This window comes from Notothenia rossii (genome assembly GCF_949606895.1).
Source record: "Notothenia rossii genome assembly, chromosome: 3".
NCBI lineage: Eukaryota > Metazoa > Chordata > Actinopteri > Perciformes > Nototheniidae > Notothenia > Notothenia rossii.
This window is the reverse complement of record NC_136901.1, coordinates 77236086-77255374: the sequence shown is the minus strand read 5'-3', so window position 1 is coordinate 77255374 and position 19289 is coordinate 77236086. Positions and strand designations below refer to the sequence as shown.

Sequence of the window (19289 nt, the reverse complement as noted above, 5' to 3'; positions counted from 1 at the left end):
AATAACTTCTGACAAATCGAAGCAAAACAGAATCTTTTTTTGACAACACAACCACTGTCATGATCATATGATTCTGATACAACCCGCAACAGCCATTGCACAGGTGGCTGATATTTGGAAAGATTGATAAAAGACGGCCGGCGTCTCTCCTGCACTTTTCAGCCAGGCAACATGGCGAGTAACCTCGTCTGGAAGTTATGTCGTCCCCCTGTGTTTAGACAGCTGGTAAGTTGTCGAATAACCCTTTACTCTGCATGTATGTTTATTTTGTGTATGACTAATGTAACTCCTGCCCTACGTCCAGGCCTCTCTTCGGTCTGGAGCTGAAATCCGACATTTCTCCAGCAGCGATCCGCCACCGGAGAATATCAGTCGGTATCCAGTTCCTTACAAGAAAGACCTTCCTCATGATATAGTGGATCTTATGGAGGAAGTTGAGTCAAAGGTAGAAAAAACAACATTTAAAAAGACATAATACTGCACATGAACATGGTCCTATTCTGCTAAACCTCACGTTTCCTTCTCTGCAGGGAGGCTTTTTGCCAAATGTCTTTAAAGTCCTCTCTCATAGACCAGCAGAGTTCAGAGCCTTCTTCAGTTACTACAATGAACTAATGAACAAAGAGACAGGTTTGTTTGTGTGTCCGATCCCCACCAATCATAACAACTCATAAACATACAGTGGATGTCAACCCAGACAGCCACTGCCCATAACAATCAGGGAAGACTGTAGAGGGGAAGTATAGATCCACTCCATTTTAAAACAGAAAAGGAGGTTGTTGCTAAAGTCTTGCCCCTGATTTGGTCTTGGTGATCTTTTCATTTTCTGAAATAAATAACTTTGAATTGGTGACTAAGGAATCATGTGGACCCTGAGGGTAGACCAATGCCTTATGGGCAGTGGCTGTCTGGGTTGAATGCATGAATCTTGAATTGGGGAAGTATAGATCCACTCCTTTTTAAAACAGAAAAGGAGGTTGTTGCTAAAGTCTTGCCCCTGATTTTGTTATCTAATGTGTTTAGACATATTTGCCTTCGAGCATTTATGCTTCACTTTACAATAGAAAACTATATTCTGAACCAATACAACCCTAGGTGTGATTCGATCTTTTCCCCACCACCTCTACTAAACGGAACAATATAACATTCTTGTGCATGCCTGTGCAGGTTTTTTTGGCATTGTGGCCACTTCCTAAATATTTTAGACCGGTTTCAAGAGGAAGCTTGCTCATATATCTAAATAAGTTGTTGACTAAAACGAGCTCTGATGCTAAGTACTGTATGTTGTTGTTGTGTGAATGTGTTATTGATTTCATGATTTTACATTAATGTTTTACCAATTGTCTTCCAGGCGGATTGACCAAGGCAGACCGTGAGCTGATTGTTGTCGCTACCAGTGTCCACAACAAGTGTCTTTACTGTGTGGTATCCCACAGTGCATTGCATCGCATTTACTCTAAGAAGCCCACTCTTTCCGATCAGGTACAAATTTATTTTTACTATTTGCCTCTGCTTTGCGTGTTATAATACACAATTACTGCATACATGCATAAGGGTCGGCATTTTAATTATTCAGAGTCAAGCAATGTTTTAATGGTTAAAATAGTTATAACATCACATCTCAAAGAAGTCTCTCCTTCCTGGTACAGGTGATTGTTAACTATGAGAATGCAGAGCTGTCTGCTCGGGAGCGGGCCATGCTGGACTTTGCGATGGCTGTGTGTCGCTGTGACACCATTACAGAGCAGCATTTCCAGTCTTTGGAGGAAGTGGGCTTTGACCGTGAGGATGCGTGGGACATTTCTGCCATCACTGCTTTCTTTGCCATGTCCAACCGCCTCGCCCACCTCACCGACATGAGGCCTAACTTAGAGTTTTATAACATGGGACGTATGCCAAGGAACAAGGACAAAGGGAATGTAAAAGGAGAGTAGTGATACAGAAAAGATTCCAGATGTCAATGTATTATTTTATTTTGTTATTCTGTTTTTATGTAGATGACAAAAGAAGCATGAGAGACAGAATCTGAGTTTGTTGTGAACCTCCTTGGGTGTGTAGGTGTAGATGGGGGAGACATGGTTTTAATCAAATGATTTCTGACCCTGACTTTTTGAATGTGTTGTGGCTCTGGCTGTTTCTCGATCACTTGCCATATTGTAGGTAAAAGTGAATCTTTTGCAGAAAGTTGGTCATTACATTAATCATTTGAACCAATTTCACAGTTGTCTTTCATTCAGTTTATGTCATAAAACCTAAAACAATCACATGTCAGAATCTCATGCCAGCTCTTAATTTCCTTGTTCACTTAAAATAGCTCTGTGCTAGGATGTGTTGCACATTGCATTGTTACCGTCACTATCAATAGGAGTTTGAATACGTAGCATTGTTCAAAGCAATGGAAGCGTGTGTTTTAAAGTATCTATAGGCCTTTCATATTCTAAATAAACTATTTTGTTAATAATATGTAAGATTTGAAATTGATTTTCTGACTTGGTCTCCTTCTTTTGGGTTTTGTAATACATCAGGAAAGTCAGTGGTGGGACAGTAAAAATGCAGTTATCACATATTATTGGTGAAGTATGTTGTAACACCAGCAGATGGCACCACATCTTTGCCTTTATCAGAAAGGCTTGAATTGACACTTTATATATTAATGTGATCTTTTAGTTCATACAAACAGCACATGTTTAACATTAGCCAACACCATCTCAAATGGAGAAAAACTATTTTATTAGAGAACTGATTTGGATTAGGATAATCATGATGGGTGCAAATCTGGTCTCGTCGGTGCATTTCTAGTTTATTTCACTGTAAATGTCATGAATAATTTTCCCTGATCTAATTTATGTGTCACACAACATTCTCTCCCAAAGTTTATTTTCTGGCAACCTACTTTAATGCTGACGTCCCCATGCTGTCTACATCTACACTGATACGAGTCAAACATGACTCCCGGCGGCACCAGAAGATTGACTTTGTTGTGCATTTGTGAGTGAAGTTAAAGTTACAAACTCTGAATTGCAATAGGAGCAATAATTAAAGTTATCTTTTTTTGTAAGTATTTGAAAACTACATCCCTCTCTTTGATATTTAGGACAAACTCAAACACTGTGAACAAAGATGTGATGAACGACAGTTCCTCAGCATGAATGATATATCTGAATAAACTTGTTGAGTCACAATATGAAAGTCAGCCTAGCTTAAAATTGCAAGGGGCTTTTCACTATTTTTGGATTCCTGTGAACGAGCAAGAGATACATTGTTAAATCATCTGAAAGCTAATCTATTGATGTTTGTTTAAATAATTTCGCTGATAGCTTCCTCCGTGTGCTTTTCATGACCTGTCGTTATAGCTTGGATTAAGTGTCATACGTCTCAGGAAGTGCTCATGCATTATTACACCTCATCATTTGGCACCAACCCTTCTGACCCCATGTCTCCTTTTAGTGTGGGTGGAACTTTCTGTAAAATAAAGAGCAGTAGCAACAGGTACTGTATATGACCCTTCACGGAGTTTGGTCCATGAATTAACATCAATTTTGGGCAATTTTCCTACAAATGTCCATATGTCATAGCATCCCAATGCAGTAAAAATGACCCAGAAATCTTGATCTATTATTAATATATATCCGATCCAAGATTAAAATCAAATTATTGTCTGCTGATAAGCACTACAAGTGGACTCAATGCTTTGATACATGCATTTTTTTAATTGTGTATCTCTCATCTTTTTGTGTCTGTGCACAGCCTCCAGACTTCCTGCAGTGAGAGTCAACCCAGTTAGCTCGAGGAAAGACAGGAAGGTGGGGGGGGGGGGGGGGGGGGGGGGGGTCTTTGTATGCCTCTGCTGGGTGTTCAGAGCAGACATCAGACTAAGAGTTGTTTGACAACTTTTCCATTCTGTCACACTTGCAAAGGAGAGAAGCCTGAGTGGGCAGTCAAAGTGAAGAACATTATTTCCTAAAAGATATTGAGGGATTCTCTGCCCCTATTCAAACTTTTCTCTTTTTTTGTAGTGGTCAAACTCTTCCTGTATCCTCAAATTTAAAGCCAACAAAAGACCCCCACCACGTCTTGGGCTGGATGTGAGGGCACAAGCTTGGAAACAGTTGATGTGGTGTAAGCAGGAATTAAGTATTAAGAAGCTATCTGTGCAGGGGATATTTTAATGGCAAGCATGGACATTAGTTCACATACATCTTTTACTATTTAAGAAAAAGCTGCTGCAATAAAATAAAAACAATAGTGACAATAATGAGCATCAGATATTAGGTCATCTTATCGTTTAACTGATATGCTCTTTTTAAACACAGGGGATTTACTCGCACTCTGTGACTCATTGAAGAGAATGCAGACGGGCTTGCGACTGAAATCTAACCAAGCGAGCACATATGGGACATTAGCAAATGGACAGACACAAGGATGAGGCCATTATCTTCTGTGTTAAGAATGTGTCAGTTTATGTTAGGAGTGTCGGAGCATGCATGTGTATACGTCTGTGAATGCACATTGTTTCGTTAATGTGTGTGTATCCATTTACGTACAGCAAAGTGTGTGTGTGTGTGTGTGTGTGTGTGTGTGTGTGTGTGTGTGTGTGTGTGTGTGTGTGTGTGTGTGTGTGTGTGTGTGTGTGTGTGTGTGTGTGTGTGTGTGTGTGTGTGTGTGTGTGTGTGTTGAATATGTTCTGTGAGCATTTGGAGCTGGGGTCATTTGCATTAATTTAAAGTGAGCAGCTACTTTTCCCTTTGCTGGGATTCAAATCCCTATAGACTCTACATCAAGGATAGAACATGCAGTCAGAACACAGCTGTGACACGAGAGGACAGAGACAACACATCTTTGAAAATAGGTTAAATAATACATGTCAGATTTTTGAGTCAGGGCCTCTGTTTGGAGCTGCCATTTTGTTAGACTGATATCCTTAATACACCAGAGTGTAATGGGAAATACATTTCATAGGTTGCACTTTTCTTTGAAGAGTCTACTCCATATCTGTGAGACTAAGGCACATTGATGCTAACGTTACAATGTTAAGATGTTTACAATAAGCAGTGCTAAAATGCCCATGTTTAGTAAGTATTTTACCAAGTTCACCATTTTTTAGCCCGTTAGCATTCTTATATGAGCTAATTAGCACCGAGAAAAATAGCAAAAAGTTATGGAAACTGCTGCAACCAATATTATCCAGCTGAGGCTGAAAAAAAGCAGTACTTAGACACTGCTTCTCCACATGGCCAAAGCTCTCTCGTGACCTCTCAATCAACCAGTTTGAGAAGTGTTTCAGATTACACTGTGCAGACTGATAATCCAAATGGACATTTGCTCAGATTACTTTATGCTTGCGGATTATTGGTCATGCATCATATTTGCTGCTGGAAGAGAGAGTGAGATTCATGCTTGTGATGTTTTTTGTTTGTGCATCCTAGCTTGCTTTCTATTGGGTACTTAGGGCACACACATTTGTATGCTTGTTTGTTTTTTTGCATTTATGGCTGTCTGTACCCATACAGGTGCTGTAGGTTTCAGTTCTATTTTTAGGAAAATGACAAATTACGATGAAAGAGCTGTCAAGGCAGCCATCAAAAAGTGTGACCTAAGACTGTCCTCTGCGCTCTGAAACTGAAGGCTTCAGTAAAAGATCAAATATTGTTTAATCACTATGATGTGTTTAGTTTTGTCATTGCCAGTTTACGTTTAAAAGGCTTCATCTGCTTTATTGTTTCTCTCTCTTCAGAACGTATTCAGATCTATCTATGTGAATCTAAGAACTGTAATAACTATTTCAGTAGTCTGCTTGCTCTGCGGTTGTCCTTGAAATTTGGCAATATCATGACTTGGCAGACTATATGATGCCATGCTCGCTGTACTAATTTGTTTGTGTGTGCCATGAATATTATTATCATTTGACTCATTTAATTAATAACACATCTTTCTTTTTTTTACTAGTGAAATTACTGGTCTCACATGCAAAATGAATGTTTTGGTTCCAGCCTGCAGCGCCAAGTAAACACTTCCTCCGGCCCCTAGAGGTGTGTAAGGCTCCGCTCCGTAAGGACAAACATGAGAAAGTGAGAGGAGAGGAGAGTGATGGATGACAGGACTCCCTGCCCAGCCAACCCTGCTGCTCTCTCATTTGGTGATGCGTCACATTAGCATTCAGGCTGTCGCTTTTTCCAACCAAATGAAATGAATCACAGCTTATTACACTATTGAAAGTGTCACAACAACATTTATCAAATATTGCCTTAATGAATCAATGAAACAAAAAAGCACAACATGTACGCAGAAATAAAGAAAATAATTTTTTTTTAAAAGAGAGAAGAGAACATGACACAGTATCAGACAGTATCAGACCAATGACTTCACAACAAGTTGATACAAATGAAAACAACAAAGTACGTTGTTTGTAACTGAAAGGCCCGTTAGAAAGACACAGGCATTTCCCGATCCAATGCCCCTGGAATTAGTTCTAGATCAGCTGCCATTTCTAAAACTGTTACAAAAAACTATGGTTAAGGCTGGATGAGGTTAATTAAGAAGAAGTGTTTATTACGGGTTTGGGAACGATAATAAAGTCTCCTGGTAAAATGAAATGTTTTTTAACCTATCCATCCTACACCCTACACTAACTCTGTTGTTCTATAATATCGTTACCTCAATACCTCCTTTGCTGAGGCTGGATGATAATTACCTTGCTTTTTGGGGCAATCATTCACGGCAATCCTTCAGAAATATAAAATCAATTACAAATTCACACCGATCAACATCGGTCCAAACCAAACCGGGAGATCAACAGTCCTAAAAAACGCACCGACTGACATTGTCATCCATGATCCTCACCTCTAGCATGGCTAAAAGTAAAGCATACAAATTAACGGCAAGACAGCAGAATTTAATTAGAGCATAAACTGATCTTACTAATAAGCAAGGAACTGTTAGGAGTTTGGCAATGTGTGAAGGTGAGTTGTTTCCCCAGCTCTAACACCCTAGGGAATTGTGGGATTGATTGGGACTGGAAAAATGTGAAGAGGCAGCAGGAGAGGAAGTAAAGTCTCCAGAGGGGGGAATCGAGTCACTTTGCTCTCATAACTAATACTGCTGGGCCAGCAGTTCAGCGGGCAGAGGTCATTGCCATATCGGATGGTAATAAGGTTGAGCTTCAACCAATAACTTTTTCATGACTTTCATTACTTCCCTTCCCTTTATTTGACTTTTTCATGGTTTGTATTTCAATAAATGTCCTGCAACATATCACCTATAGGGGCATTATTAACCATCACATATTAGATTTAAATCTGCATTCCTAGAAAAATAAATTAAAAAGTGTCTCCATATTGGTTCATAACTTTTTGATTCCCCGCTAAGTATACATCAGCTGCATGCTGAGCTCAGCAGTCTGACCGTTTGACACTCAGTGAACATGCAATCTGGTCTCGCTCAGGCCCCCGCCATGCACAGTGTGAACGCGTTTATGTTGATGGTGTAAATGCATATTTGTGTTTTTTTGTGTGTGCCACACAGTCTTGCACTTTGAAACTTTTACACTTAGGCTCTGTATGATTGAGTTTACATCGCTAGCCTGACATGAAACAACAACAGCAAACACTACAACAACACTTGCTGTCATCTCAGATGCAACAGTCAGGCAGCTGAGCAGTTCTTTCTCACGGGGTGGGGGGGGGGGGGTTTGCTCTGTATATCAGTAGTGTTGAAGAGATTAGGGAACATACAGTACATCTGTTCTCAAGACTGTAATCTACATTTCACAATGTAAGAGATGAGAGATAAGACATGTAAAACATAAATACCAACAAATACTTCGCTGTTATTTGTCTACATTCACAGGTCTTGCAGGACCTCAACCTGGCTGAATGTGTGAATTGTGTTTTAGTTCTGTGTTTACTGTGTTGCTGTTGTGCTCTGATCCCTGATGTAATTATTATGAGTTGCACAGGGAAAACAGGTTTCTAATTAAACTGAGTATAATGTGGTGAGTGACAGCTGTTATAAATTCCCCAAACTCTTTAATTATTTACCAGAGGAAAACGGATTTGGATCAGATATTTTGTGTGTGACAAACACTATTGTGCTCAGATTCGCTTGAGTCATCCAAATCCAATGTAGTTAATCTATCATCATCCTTAACACAAAACACACATAAAAAAAAACACACACACACACACACACACAAACACACACACACACACACACACACACACACACACACACACACACACACACACACACACACACACACACACACACACACACACACACACGCACACACACACGCACAAACAGTGCAGCTGCCCCCAGTCGTCTGGTAAGGGACAGGCAGAGCTTACGAAGAGTTTCCAAATGATTAGAGCATAATGAACATATGGACAAGGTCACTCTTAACGGCATTACAAAATCCCCCTTTTTTGTATCATTAACCTATACTCTAGCCTTGGATTGTATGTATCCCAAGTTATGTAATATTCCTTATGTTTGGCCTACTGGTTGGTTGATATCCTTAAGTCAAATCTGAATTTAACATCTTGCCAAGGACAACAGTTGAAAATTAGCCTGCTGGCTAATACTGGCTCATTTACAGCAATGTGAATTAATGTGCACTGTCCTTTAAATAAATAAACAAACAAACAAACAAACAAAGAATGCATATCCCTGCCCATGAGCTGCTGTCTGAAAACTCCCCAGTCATGGACAGTTTCCCTCACTTTTATTTCCATGGCCCTTTTAATAAATTAATAGATTATTGACGGTGCAGGAAGCATAACTCTATTTATTACACACAAACACACACTTAGATCAGATTGACTACTGTTATGGTATCTTTGAGTCTCATTTAATATTTTCCAAGATGAAGAAATTCCACAATTCAATCTTCATGACTTGCTCAGTGTAATTGTATCTCAGATATGTTTTTGCCTTTCCGGCACGCACACCCTTAGCAAGCAGACACTTAAGTTTACTAATGTTTTTACATTTTTTTCTTAAAATGTAAGTTCAGCAGATGTACATATTTCTATCAGTCTGCGGTCTCAATAAAAATAAAACTGGAAATCTCTTAATTGAGTAAACGTACCAACAGTTCCACCTCAAATGTGGGTTCTGCGTCATGAATTGGAGTTCACTCAGAAAACATCAAACAAAGTTGAGAGGCAGCCTTTGTTGGCAACACAAATAAGAAATCAGATACTTCCTAGAAGAGAAGGAGAACATGCCCTACATTCTATGTCTTGCATGCTTTTTTGGTGTATTTCATTCTTAGATTTCCATTTATCTCCTTTCTAATCAATTTTAACCCCAGATGATAGACTTGGTTTTACTATTTAAGAAAACCAGAGATTAAGTTAATTAGAGGGAATTATCACATTATATTTGACTCAGAACTTTTAATGTTTTTGAACTCCTATCAAAATATGCACATCCCGTCTAATCGACAACATGGTAAATTATCACAGTTATGAAAGCTTGAGATTTAGTGCGGTCTGTGACAAAAACACCAGGCACTTTTATGTCTCATTAGTCTTAATAATCAGTGATAGCGCTGATGGTGACATTGTTTCTGAGGCTCTTTATAGAAAGCATTCTTATGCCATTATGCAACTGTTTCACAACCAGTTAAACGGCTCATTCCCATTTTATTCTGCATTATCTTGATTAATTTTGCACTTCAGCCATCTGGCCAATCTGCTGTCTCACAATTTGGCAGCTTGCAGTACAGCGGCATGCACTCTGATTGAACTTGAAACTTGTGGATGGAGTTTGGAGACTTGAAAGTATTAGCTGGTTTTCTGCTTCTAAGCAAATGTGGTTGATTTCTTCAATCCTGCAGCAGTAGCAATCCAAGAGGAGGTTTCAGCTCCTATAGCAGGGGTATTCAACTAAAATTCAACGAGGTCCAGTTAGAGAAAATCTCCCCATGCAAAGGTCCGGAACATCAAAATGTCTAACTTGCTTTATGAATTAGTGTGATATATATTGAAGTAGCCTGCAGCTTTATCAACGTCTGCATGTAATCAACAACTGACTGCCAATCAAATAAAGAAAGTACAATTAAAAAACAACTATTTATTGTCAATTAACATTGAACTATACAGATATACAGTACATACTGTGGATATGTGTAATGTTCCTCTCGGGCTGCATTTAAAAATAAAATAGAGAAAATAAATAAAATAGCTTTTGAAAATGTGTGCATCTTAAAAAAAAAAAAAAGTGATCCTGGTGGACTGATTATATTGGGCTCTGAGACTGCTTATTTTTTGTGGCCTCAGTTCTGACTTGAGAACACTTTGTGTTTTGTCTCATAGTGGCGTTTTGGCACTTTTAATGAGCGCCACGGTCTCTGAACAAATGAGACACACTGGTTCTGTGCTCCCAGTGTGCAGGATGAACATGAACGAGTCCGTCCACTCAGGGTTAAAAGCTCTGTTCTCGCTGTCCACTTTCCTCTTCTTGGAGAGCGCCATGTGTCATTATGTGTCTCTCCCTGTCTGCCGCTAACACGCCTATTCACTCTCCTCTCCGCTTCTCTCCCTGTATCGCTAATTATTCTCTTCAATCACTTTCCTCTCCGCTTCTCTCTGCTGCTCACTCGTCTCTTCTTCTGTGTTTCTCTCCCTGTATCGCTCACTCGTCTCTTTCGCCCCATTTCGGCGGCTTTTAAAATAGAATCACCCCGTCAAAATTGAAATCACCTATTAATGTATTGATTACAGGTCCGGGTCCGTATAGGTCGGCGTCTGGGATCCGGACCGCGGTCCGGCTGTTGCCGATCCCTGGACCTATAGTGTTCGAGATAATGCAATGAAGGCCACATCACACAACACGCTGCAATACTCTCCTGAATATGTCCCCACAGAACTATCCAGAGCCTGATGTACAGAGAATAAATATACTTTTATTATTATAGAGAGCAAAGAAACTCACACTAATGACAGTAAAAGAGATAAAGACACCAATGAATGTTCCTATAACAAAGAGGTGGTACCAAACACGTTAACAACTTTGTGTGAATTAGTCACTCGGCTCCCTCTACAAAACACGAACAAACACTATAGGGCCTTTTACAAATCTACAGTATATTCTCCAGTGATAAGGTAGTGGATGTGGTTCTGAAGTTTTCTCCTCCTATAGAGCCATTGTCTCTGGTGTCAGTGGTTCAAAAGTCACATTGCTCTTTATCTTCATTGACACTTTGTACAGTGAAGTCCAAGAACATACATGAATATGGGTATTTTTTCAGCAGTAATACTACTTTACTTGACCACTTTTATATTGTTAAATGATTGATGTCTGTGTAGTTAAAGACCATTTTGCTAAAATATTTACTGTTGTCTTACTGGTCAACACCAGTAGGCTACATACCAGTCCACACAGTGCTTTTTTTATACAATGTATTGAATATTGTATCGTATCACTGTTCCAAACTGTTCTCATGTTACATATTATATTGCCTTAAATTAAACAGGCAAGACAAAGTTATCCTTAATATGCAGTTCTACTCTGATGTATAAAGAAAATGCCTTTACACTTGTGTAAAAGCAATAAGGTTGATTTCTATTGTCAAAGTGAACGCAATAACAATAAAATTCAAAGTGAAACATCTCGTTTTAATATCTAACCTAATATTATTACAGGGATGATACTTCATAAGAAAAAGTCTGATTCTCTTTTGAAGGTGAACAGTTGGTGTATGATCTTGTACATACAGGACAAAGATAAAAATAAACAAGATAAGAGGCAGTGAGGAGGACTGGGGTGCTGAATGAGTCACTGTACAGTCAATCAAGAAGTTGTTTAAAATAAGTGCAGATACAATAATGGTATTAACAGTGTTTTCAGGGTACAACATTATTGCAACATTATCTTCCACTCATTGAAATGTCAAAAATAAAAATATATACAGTGTCCTCCCCTACCGCCCCGGTGATTACCAACCTTTTAGCTCAAGTCACTCCAGGTTTGTTGTTGAGTCTGCATGCAACACCTATTTCATTCTATACATATGAACAACCTGTGTGGGACAATGCATTATGCTTATCTTCTTCATTTAGAAGTGCGAGTAAAACATTATGATTCCTCTCTGTGATTATTTATTGATCAATCATGACTATTTTGTTTCCTGATTTTGTCAATATTACTTTCTTGAGCTTCTTCAGTACATTTTTTTTATCATAAAACACTGCCTGGCCGCAGCTCCTTTCCAATGGGGAACCCTGACTGTAGGTATGGGACCACAAACTGCACCCTTCATTGTATCCTTCCCCTTTCTTTCTTAATATTTTCTTCAACCCTAATCTTTGCTGTCTTCCCACTCTCCACTGCTGCTTCAACCAGCTATGTGAAGTCCTTGGAAACAGCCTCTATGAAATTGGGTGCTGCCATGAGGATGGTGAAGGTGCAAATGATGGAGAAGAGAGAAAAAGCCACCAGACACAGCCGGTCCACCACCGCCGCTGCAAACTTCCACTCGCCACAGATGACCTCGGCCTTGTCCTGTTCCCGAAAGCGCTGGGCTATGTACGACACCTCATCTAAGATGCGCTGGATCTCTGGAGGGGGGATGCTGACTCCCATCCCAGGTCCAACTCCCATCCCCAGGCCTCCAACACCACTGCCAACTCCTCCAGATGACTCAGCCTCATCACCAGGGGAGCCATGGGCACGGCCCCCTAGTGCTACCCCAGAGTCGCTGGAAGGCGGGCATTGTGGGCTCTCTATGGAGTGGTAATTGCCAAAGTAGAGGCTCATTGAACCGTTGGAGGTGCCGGTGGGACAAGGTGGGCAAGATGTCTGTGAGAGGGGCATATTTAGGTTTGGTAAAGTGCCCATCTCTATGGAGCTGGTGCTGGAGTGGTGCTGGGAGGTGGGACTGTGCTTGTAACCTGCCCGCTTACGCTCATCGCCGGGTTGTTTCATACGCAGAAACCAGGCACACCAGTTCAGCAGAACCACCCGAACCTGAAAGGAGGGAGGGAGCGTCAGTGGCGCAAAACCAAACGATAACACACTCATCTAAACATAAGCCTTTGTGCTGAATGTTTCAAACGGATTCAACCAGTTTAGGCTACTCACCCACTTGGGCATCTTGGCTCCTCGAGGATCATGATGGTGGAACTGCAGGACTATAACTGTCACCACCACAGACATCCCCACTATCATCATGGTGCTGGCAAAGTACTGGGCTGGCAAGTGTACACAAAAAACGAAATACTTTACATTTTGCTCACAGATACCAATAAGTCCATGCCCCACTACCATGGTTACATTTAATGAACATCTACTAATAGGTAGAACATTATCCTTTAATTATTTCCAAAAATAGGTTAATTTCACACTCCAACATCAAAGGAAAGCAAGTCTGATCAATTTGTGCAAGAAGTTATAGTGCCAAGGGGAAAATATGCACACTTAAACTGAAATGGAGAACATTTGCAAAAAGTTTGACAAAACAGAAAATAGGGTTAAACAAAAAAACTAAAACAATATAATTAGAGAAGGGAGAGAGAGAGAGCTTAAGGTTGGTTCGGGAGGGATGTTTTTCACCAGTTGAAGAGGACACATGCACGCACGCACGCACATAGACGCTAGTGAATGTGAATTAAAAAGAGCTAACGGCTAAACAGGACTACAGCTACTGCAAAGCCTGCAAACTAAGGATCATAAAGGTTCAAATGAAGAAGAAGATGATAAAATAGTGGGGAAAGAGAAGAAACACTGAAGAAGACACAGCATTATAGAACATAGTATTAAAGGTCCCATGTCATGCTTTTCTGGTTATTACCCGTCCCCTTGTGTGTTATGAAGGTTTTTCTGCATGTAAACGGTCTGCAGAGTCACAAACCCTCAAAGTTGTCCTTACTGGTGTCATTTTCTGGTTGCTAATGCCATTTTAACACATAATCACTGATGTTCCACTGTTACGGTGGTGGACTCATCAGAACAGAGTGGGCGAGCTGACCAATCAGAGCACAGTGGGCTCATAGGGAGGGGGGGGCCAGGAGCTCCAACAAGCCGTTTAGGTCAGAGAGTGAATACACATACTATACAGAGATGCTGTATGAGAAACCAATGTGATTTTGGAACATTGAACAATGTAAATCTATTCTAGTAGACCTCAACAATAGAATTATGATCAGTAGAAATGGCCATGTCATGGGACCCTTTAAAGGACGTGTTCCACTGTTCATGAGAAGCGGAAGGACATTTGCTGTGAGTAAATGACTTTGTTTTATGAAATAAGAGCCAGAAAAAAGACTGCCTATATATATATATGATTTATAATAATTCAACAAATAACCTTTAGTTACAAATGGCATTGGTGATTGTGGCTGAACTAAATAAGTCAAAAATGAATAAAAACTGAACAGAATTAAAAACGAACTAAGCCAAACGGTCTTAAAACAGATAAAACATGTCTGACTAAATTAACTAAAATGAAATGAACTCATATCCTTATCTAGTTATTAAAGACTGATGATAAAAGACATATGGCCTGATATAAGCAGCAGTGTTGAACACTTGCTTTATATATTCACGGTCAAGCTCAAGCAGCTACAATAACTCAAATCCGGATTTGGCCACTGTGTTGTAAAGGGGTATGAGTAATTCCAACATGTCGGCTTAAAGCGTCCCAGTTGGCCTTGTGTTGAGGTCGAGGGAATTAAGGAGCACAGACTATTCAATCGATGAAGCATTTATCAAGCCTTTTCTGAGCGAGGGAACTTATCAGCGCATTGATGTAGTGGTGACCCTGTCCAGTATGGACAAACATTAATCTCATCAATACCCTCACATCATGTACAGTTGATATGTACAATATATTTTAAATTGACCAGGTGAAACTGATATGACACGTACATACAGCACTGCAGTTATAAATCAAAGCATGTTAACACACATTCTCTCATACACACACGACACAAAAAATAGATGTCTGCCTCTTTAAGCCTTTTGTTTTGGTCAACTTTAGCCCCAAACGTTACTTATCTCCCTAGACGGTCCATATGTCTTCCTCTATCCAGCTATCCCCTAGTCTATTAGTGTGGCTGACAGCTTTAGTTCTTACTCCACACCCCCCCCAAGGGCTCTGTGAACCATGCATCCAGGTAAACAAACACCAGGGATATCTTTGGTGAGGTATAATGCATCTGTTAGAAAAAATGTAAGGAATGGAAATGATTACTTCCTTCTGAAGTGTATCACTTATTCTGGGTGATAATGCATTAATGCACGCTTAAGTATATTACATGTAGACACATAATTATACACATAAATATAACCCACCGATGAGAGGAACAGAGTCGGACGTTGCAGGCATGATCTCTGCTACCAGAAGCATGAAGACAGTTAGCGAAAGGAGCACAGTGATGCCTTAAGACGGAGAGAAAAAGAGAACATGAGCATAATGATGTGATCAGGATCACTGGTGTATGAAATTGTGTAATAACGTATACATGTAATCAATTATGGTCCCATGACTACAACCATTTATCAACTGCCGACTGTTCTGACGTGTCCAAGGTGAGTTACAGCTCCAGAAATACCTCAAACTTTGTAACAGGCTACTGCTCCTTTCGATGGGGTATTCATCAACATTGGATTTAAGGCAAGCCTCTTATTTTAAAGTTATTCCATGGTTGTTTGACATGTATGTATTCATGTTTCGCTATGTGATTCAGGAAGATGCAAGCACACATATGCTGGTGTGCCTTAATAGATGTATGTATTGGTGTACAGCTGTGACTGCATTTGTATATGCTTGAACACTTTCAAACACACTTGGGGATTGAAAACTATATTGCTTTACTATTATTTAAATAATAAGTGCAGAGTACTAAAATACCGAACAAACATCTTTCTATCTTGCTCACATAGATCAATGACACATTGTTTAACTGTTTTGCAAAGCAAGGTATTTTCATGTAAACAACAAGTGTGCTTAAGCCCCTCTCACCCAGAGAAATCTTTTCTCCAGAGTCTGCAGGTAGCAGGAAGACCAGCATGGCCAAGCCAGAGAGCAGCACACATGGGATGAGCAAGTTAAGTCCATAATATAACGTCCTGCGGCGCATAGTGACTGTGAATGTCACATCAGGGTAGGGCTCCTTACAGCATTCATAGTACAGCTCATTGCGCTTGGCTGGAACACCTAAGGGAGGAGTAAACGCATATAAGCAAGTTATTTGTGAACTAATAAAGTGATTGAATGTGTAAATAGCCTATATAATTCATGTAAACAACATAGAAGGAAATACAACGAATGACGAGTGGCAATGATAAGCAACTAAGTGACAGGCTTGGAACTTTGCTCTGCATTTATCCTATGTTTGTATTTTAATTAAAATGTTTAGCAAGCCACCGAATGGTTTAACTATCTCACCTTGAACTTTAACTGTGTTGCTCTCACATATGGAACGGCTACACACCTGCCAACATGTCAAACATTCCTATTGCATGCCATCTGGTGCTGTCTGACACCAATTTCCAGTTAACCGTCACCCCGGGGGCACAGGCACTGGGATCTGCTGCTGCTCGGTCCCAGCTGGAAACGTCCTACTCGGTAGGTCTTCCAACAACTCTACCCTTTCCAATTCATTAAGCTACAACTCATCCAATTGATGTCTCTCCAGAATTTTTCTTAAATAACAGATCTCGGACAGAGGAAGTCAGCAAGCCCTGACCCCGGTGAATAAGGGGGAGCACATAACAATTTCCTCTATAGCGTTTACAGCATTGTCTTTGTCATTTCAGTTAGAATATTTCAACTTTGTTAAAAGCATTTCCTAACATTTGGTCTACCTATGCTGTAAAAAGTATTATCTCTTCGATTTACACAAGGCAGCTATTGCACGTCTGTCCATCCTGGGAGAGGGATCCCTCCTCTGTTGCTCTCCCCTGAGGTTTCTCCCATTTTTTTTTCAGCTTGCGCTGCTGGCTTCCTCCAAGTTTACAGTAAAACAAACTGGTGGTGTGACCAATGGCCATTTACAATTAATAATACTATTACTATTATTAGCATTAGTCTATATTTTGGTTGAAACTAAGCCAGGAAAAAAAAGAAAAACATAAATAATCATAAAAATATATATAAATAAAATCGAATTAAAAATAATAATTTTCGAATATGGAGTCTGTAACGAATATTCGAAAAATGGAATAATCGCTGGCATCCCTAACTGTAACATTAATGCTTGAAAAAGGTCTTTAGTTTTTTCTCATACTGCCTGAGCACCTATTTTCACCCTCTGTCTGAAATGATAGCCAAGTCTGATGTGATTGGTTAGCTGGTGGGCTCTGTTGTGATTGATCAACCACTTAGAGATGTAAGAGGAAATGTCTTGCCTTAGCATATGACCCTTAGCATAGCCAATAGAAGAGCGAGTGTTACAGTTATGTCACTATGTTAAAGAAGTAAACAATAATTCTAATTGAGGCATTTCAGGCAGGGGGAACTGGATTCAAGTACAGTTACCAGGATCCATGGTACAGTCATCTATCCTGATGGCAACAAAAACAGTGCATCCCTCTTACCCACAAGGTCCCACTCCCCGTTGGGTATGTATGTGGATGTGTCCACATCCAGCATCTGGAGGTCCAGCAGCCAGCCATTGTGTGTCCAGGAGCCAAACTTGAGGTCACACTTTTGGACGTCGAAGGGGAACCAACGCACATCGATGTAGCAGGTGCTCTTAAGGATGCCAGGAGGGATGTACTGGCAGTAGCCTGACGCATTCACCAGTACGTTGGTGTGGAAGGTGGCATCAAATCGCTCATCGGCACTAGGGAGAGAATGAATAAGAGTAAGGTGTGTGTGCACCTTGAACATTTTTCATCATCTTGCTGTTAGCTAAAACTCCATCTAACTGAAATCTCTTTATTGCCCTTTTAATTTTTTTAGACATAATGCTCTCAGGTACCACACGCAGGCCGAAAGCTTCTAAATTGGTTTGTTAATTTGTACTATTTTAGAGAGGCAAGGAATTGTTATTAAAAAAAAGTCCGCACATATTGAAAAGACAGATTAAGGAATAAGAAAAGTATTAGTTGGTGGGATAAACATTTATCAGAAGAACAGCAACAGCTCGGTATATTTTTAGGCAAACAGTTGCCTATTCCAGCAGTTACAGACAACATTATCATTCATTTGGAGGTGACTTTCTGGGTACCTGATGAATGCAAGTCCTAAACTGCTCTCATTTAGGTCTGTTTCTCCTCTAGCAAGTCCCGAGGTAAATATCTCGCTCTTTAGGCACCAAGTGTCATTTGTTTTTGTGGTTGTATACCGGTTAAAGTGTTCCAATCTTTACAATGTTCAGCCTAACCTGCCAGAGGGGCGTGCAGTGAAGTGATTTGTACCGGCCATCCGTGGAGCGACCAGCGTGCTGCAACAGTCTGTCACCCCTTATATGCACACAGTTAAAACCCAGGTTAAATCCAGGGTGCAGTGAAATCAGATAATCACCTCCACTACTATGCAAAATATGGAGTTACAGGAACCAAATCAGTGGCATGAGAAAACATCACAGATGCATCCTCTGCCACTCGCAACCTGTTTGAAAGATATATTGTTTGAAAGATATACCTGTTTGAGATATACCTGATATATATACAGTATAAGATATTCCTGCAAACTGTTTGAAAGGTATACCTGTTTGAGATATACCTGATATATATACAGTATAAGATATACCTGCAAACTGTTTGAAAGATATATTAGCAGGCATCTACACGTTTTGTGTAAGTATATTTTCAATATTTAAAGTTTGACAACAGAACTTAAGGTCAAATAAACCATTGAACAAAGAATAATATGTTATCAGCTCTGGCACTCCAGTTGAACCCTAATTAAGAAGTTAGTAGCTCTTCTGATGTCACGGAAAATGTGAACTGTTAAAAAAAAAGTGCCAGAGGCAGGGTCTGAACTTAGCCAGTCTCTTCTGTTTTGTTTTGTTTTGTTTGTACAGTATGTAGCAAACATCCTGTTCATACAAATTGATTCTCCACTCTAGCAACTCGCTGGAAGGAAGCTTCTCTCCCCTCCTCCTCATTGCTACTTTTTTAAAGATGCAGGCAGCTAAACAGAACATTTGTATAAAGCTTGTAAAAAAATCTATAAAAGTAACATTTACGAAATATGATTTGTCATAGTTTTTGATGATCCTTTTAACTCTTACAGGACATGAAACATTTAGTTCAATATTTTAGTCATTGCCATGACCCTATTTACAGTTGCATAACATACACAATCGTGCAGCATTTAGGAAACATGTTGATTG

General features: G+C 39.9%; 2 protein-coding genes across 3 annotated transcripts in view; one reads left to right on the top strand and one right to left on the bottom strand.

Moving 5' to 3' along the window:
- The first annotated feature begins 21 nt into the window (after window positions 1–21).
- On the top strand, window positions 22–2463 carry LOC307032764 (uncharacterized protein). Its single transcript, XM_079670995.1, has 5 exons — window positions 22–225; window positions 305–445; window positions 531–630; window positions 1352–1482; window positions 1650–2463. Exons 1-5 carry the CDS (start codon window positions 172–174, stop codon window positions 1932–1934), a joined length of 711 nt encoding a protein of 236 aa, XP_079527121.1. The 5' UTR covers window positions 22–171; the 3' UTR covers window positions 1935–2463.
- Window positions 2464–10889: 8426 nt separating this feature from the next.
- The window catches only part of LOC307032219 (neuronal acetylcholine receptor subunit alpha-7-like), a 32055-nt gene continuing 23655 nt past the window's right edge, over window positions 10890–19289 (bottom strand). For both annotated transcript variants that reach the window (XM_079670060.1, XM_079670061.1), the window contains 5 exons: window positions 17545–17792; window positions 15968–16162; window positions 15298–15384; window positions 13087–13196; window positions 10890–12972 (listed from right to left, as the gene is read on the bottom strand). In XM_079670060.1, coding sequence (XP_079526186.1) covers window positions 12349–12972; window positions 13087–13196; window positions 15298–15384; window positions 15968–16162; window positions 17545–17792 — 1264 coding nt within the window. In that variant the 3' untranslated portion in view covers window positions 10890–12348. The remainder of the gene's footprint in view (window positions 12973–13086; window positions 13197–15297; window positions 15385–15967; window positions 16163–17544; window positions 17793–19289) is intronic.

Excerpts from the sequence above, each read along its gene's own strand:
- LOC307032764 (XM_079670995.1), top strand. The coding sequence starts at position 172 with ATGGCGAGTAACCTCGTCTGGAAGTTATGTCGTCCCCCTGTGTTTAGA. Across the intron at positions 631-1,351 it reads ACTAATGAACAAAGAGACAG|GCGGATTGACCAAGGCAGAC; the intron begins GTTTGTTTGTGT and ends ATTGTCTTCCAG. Across the intron at positions 1,483-1,649 it reads AGCCCACTCTTTCCGATCAG|GTGATTGTTAACTATGAGAA; the intron begins GTACAAATTTAT and ends TTCCTGGTACAG.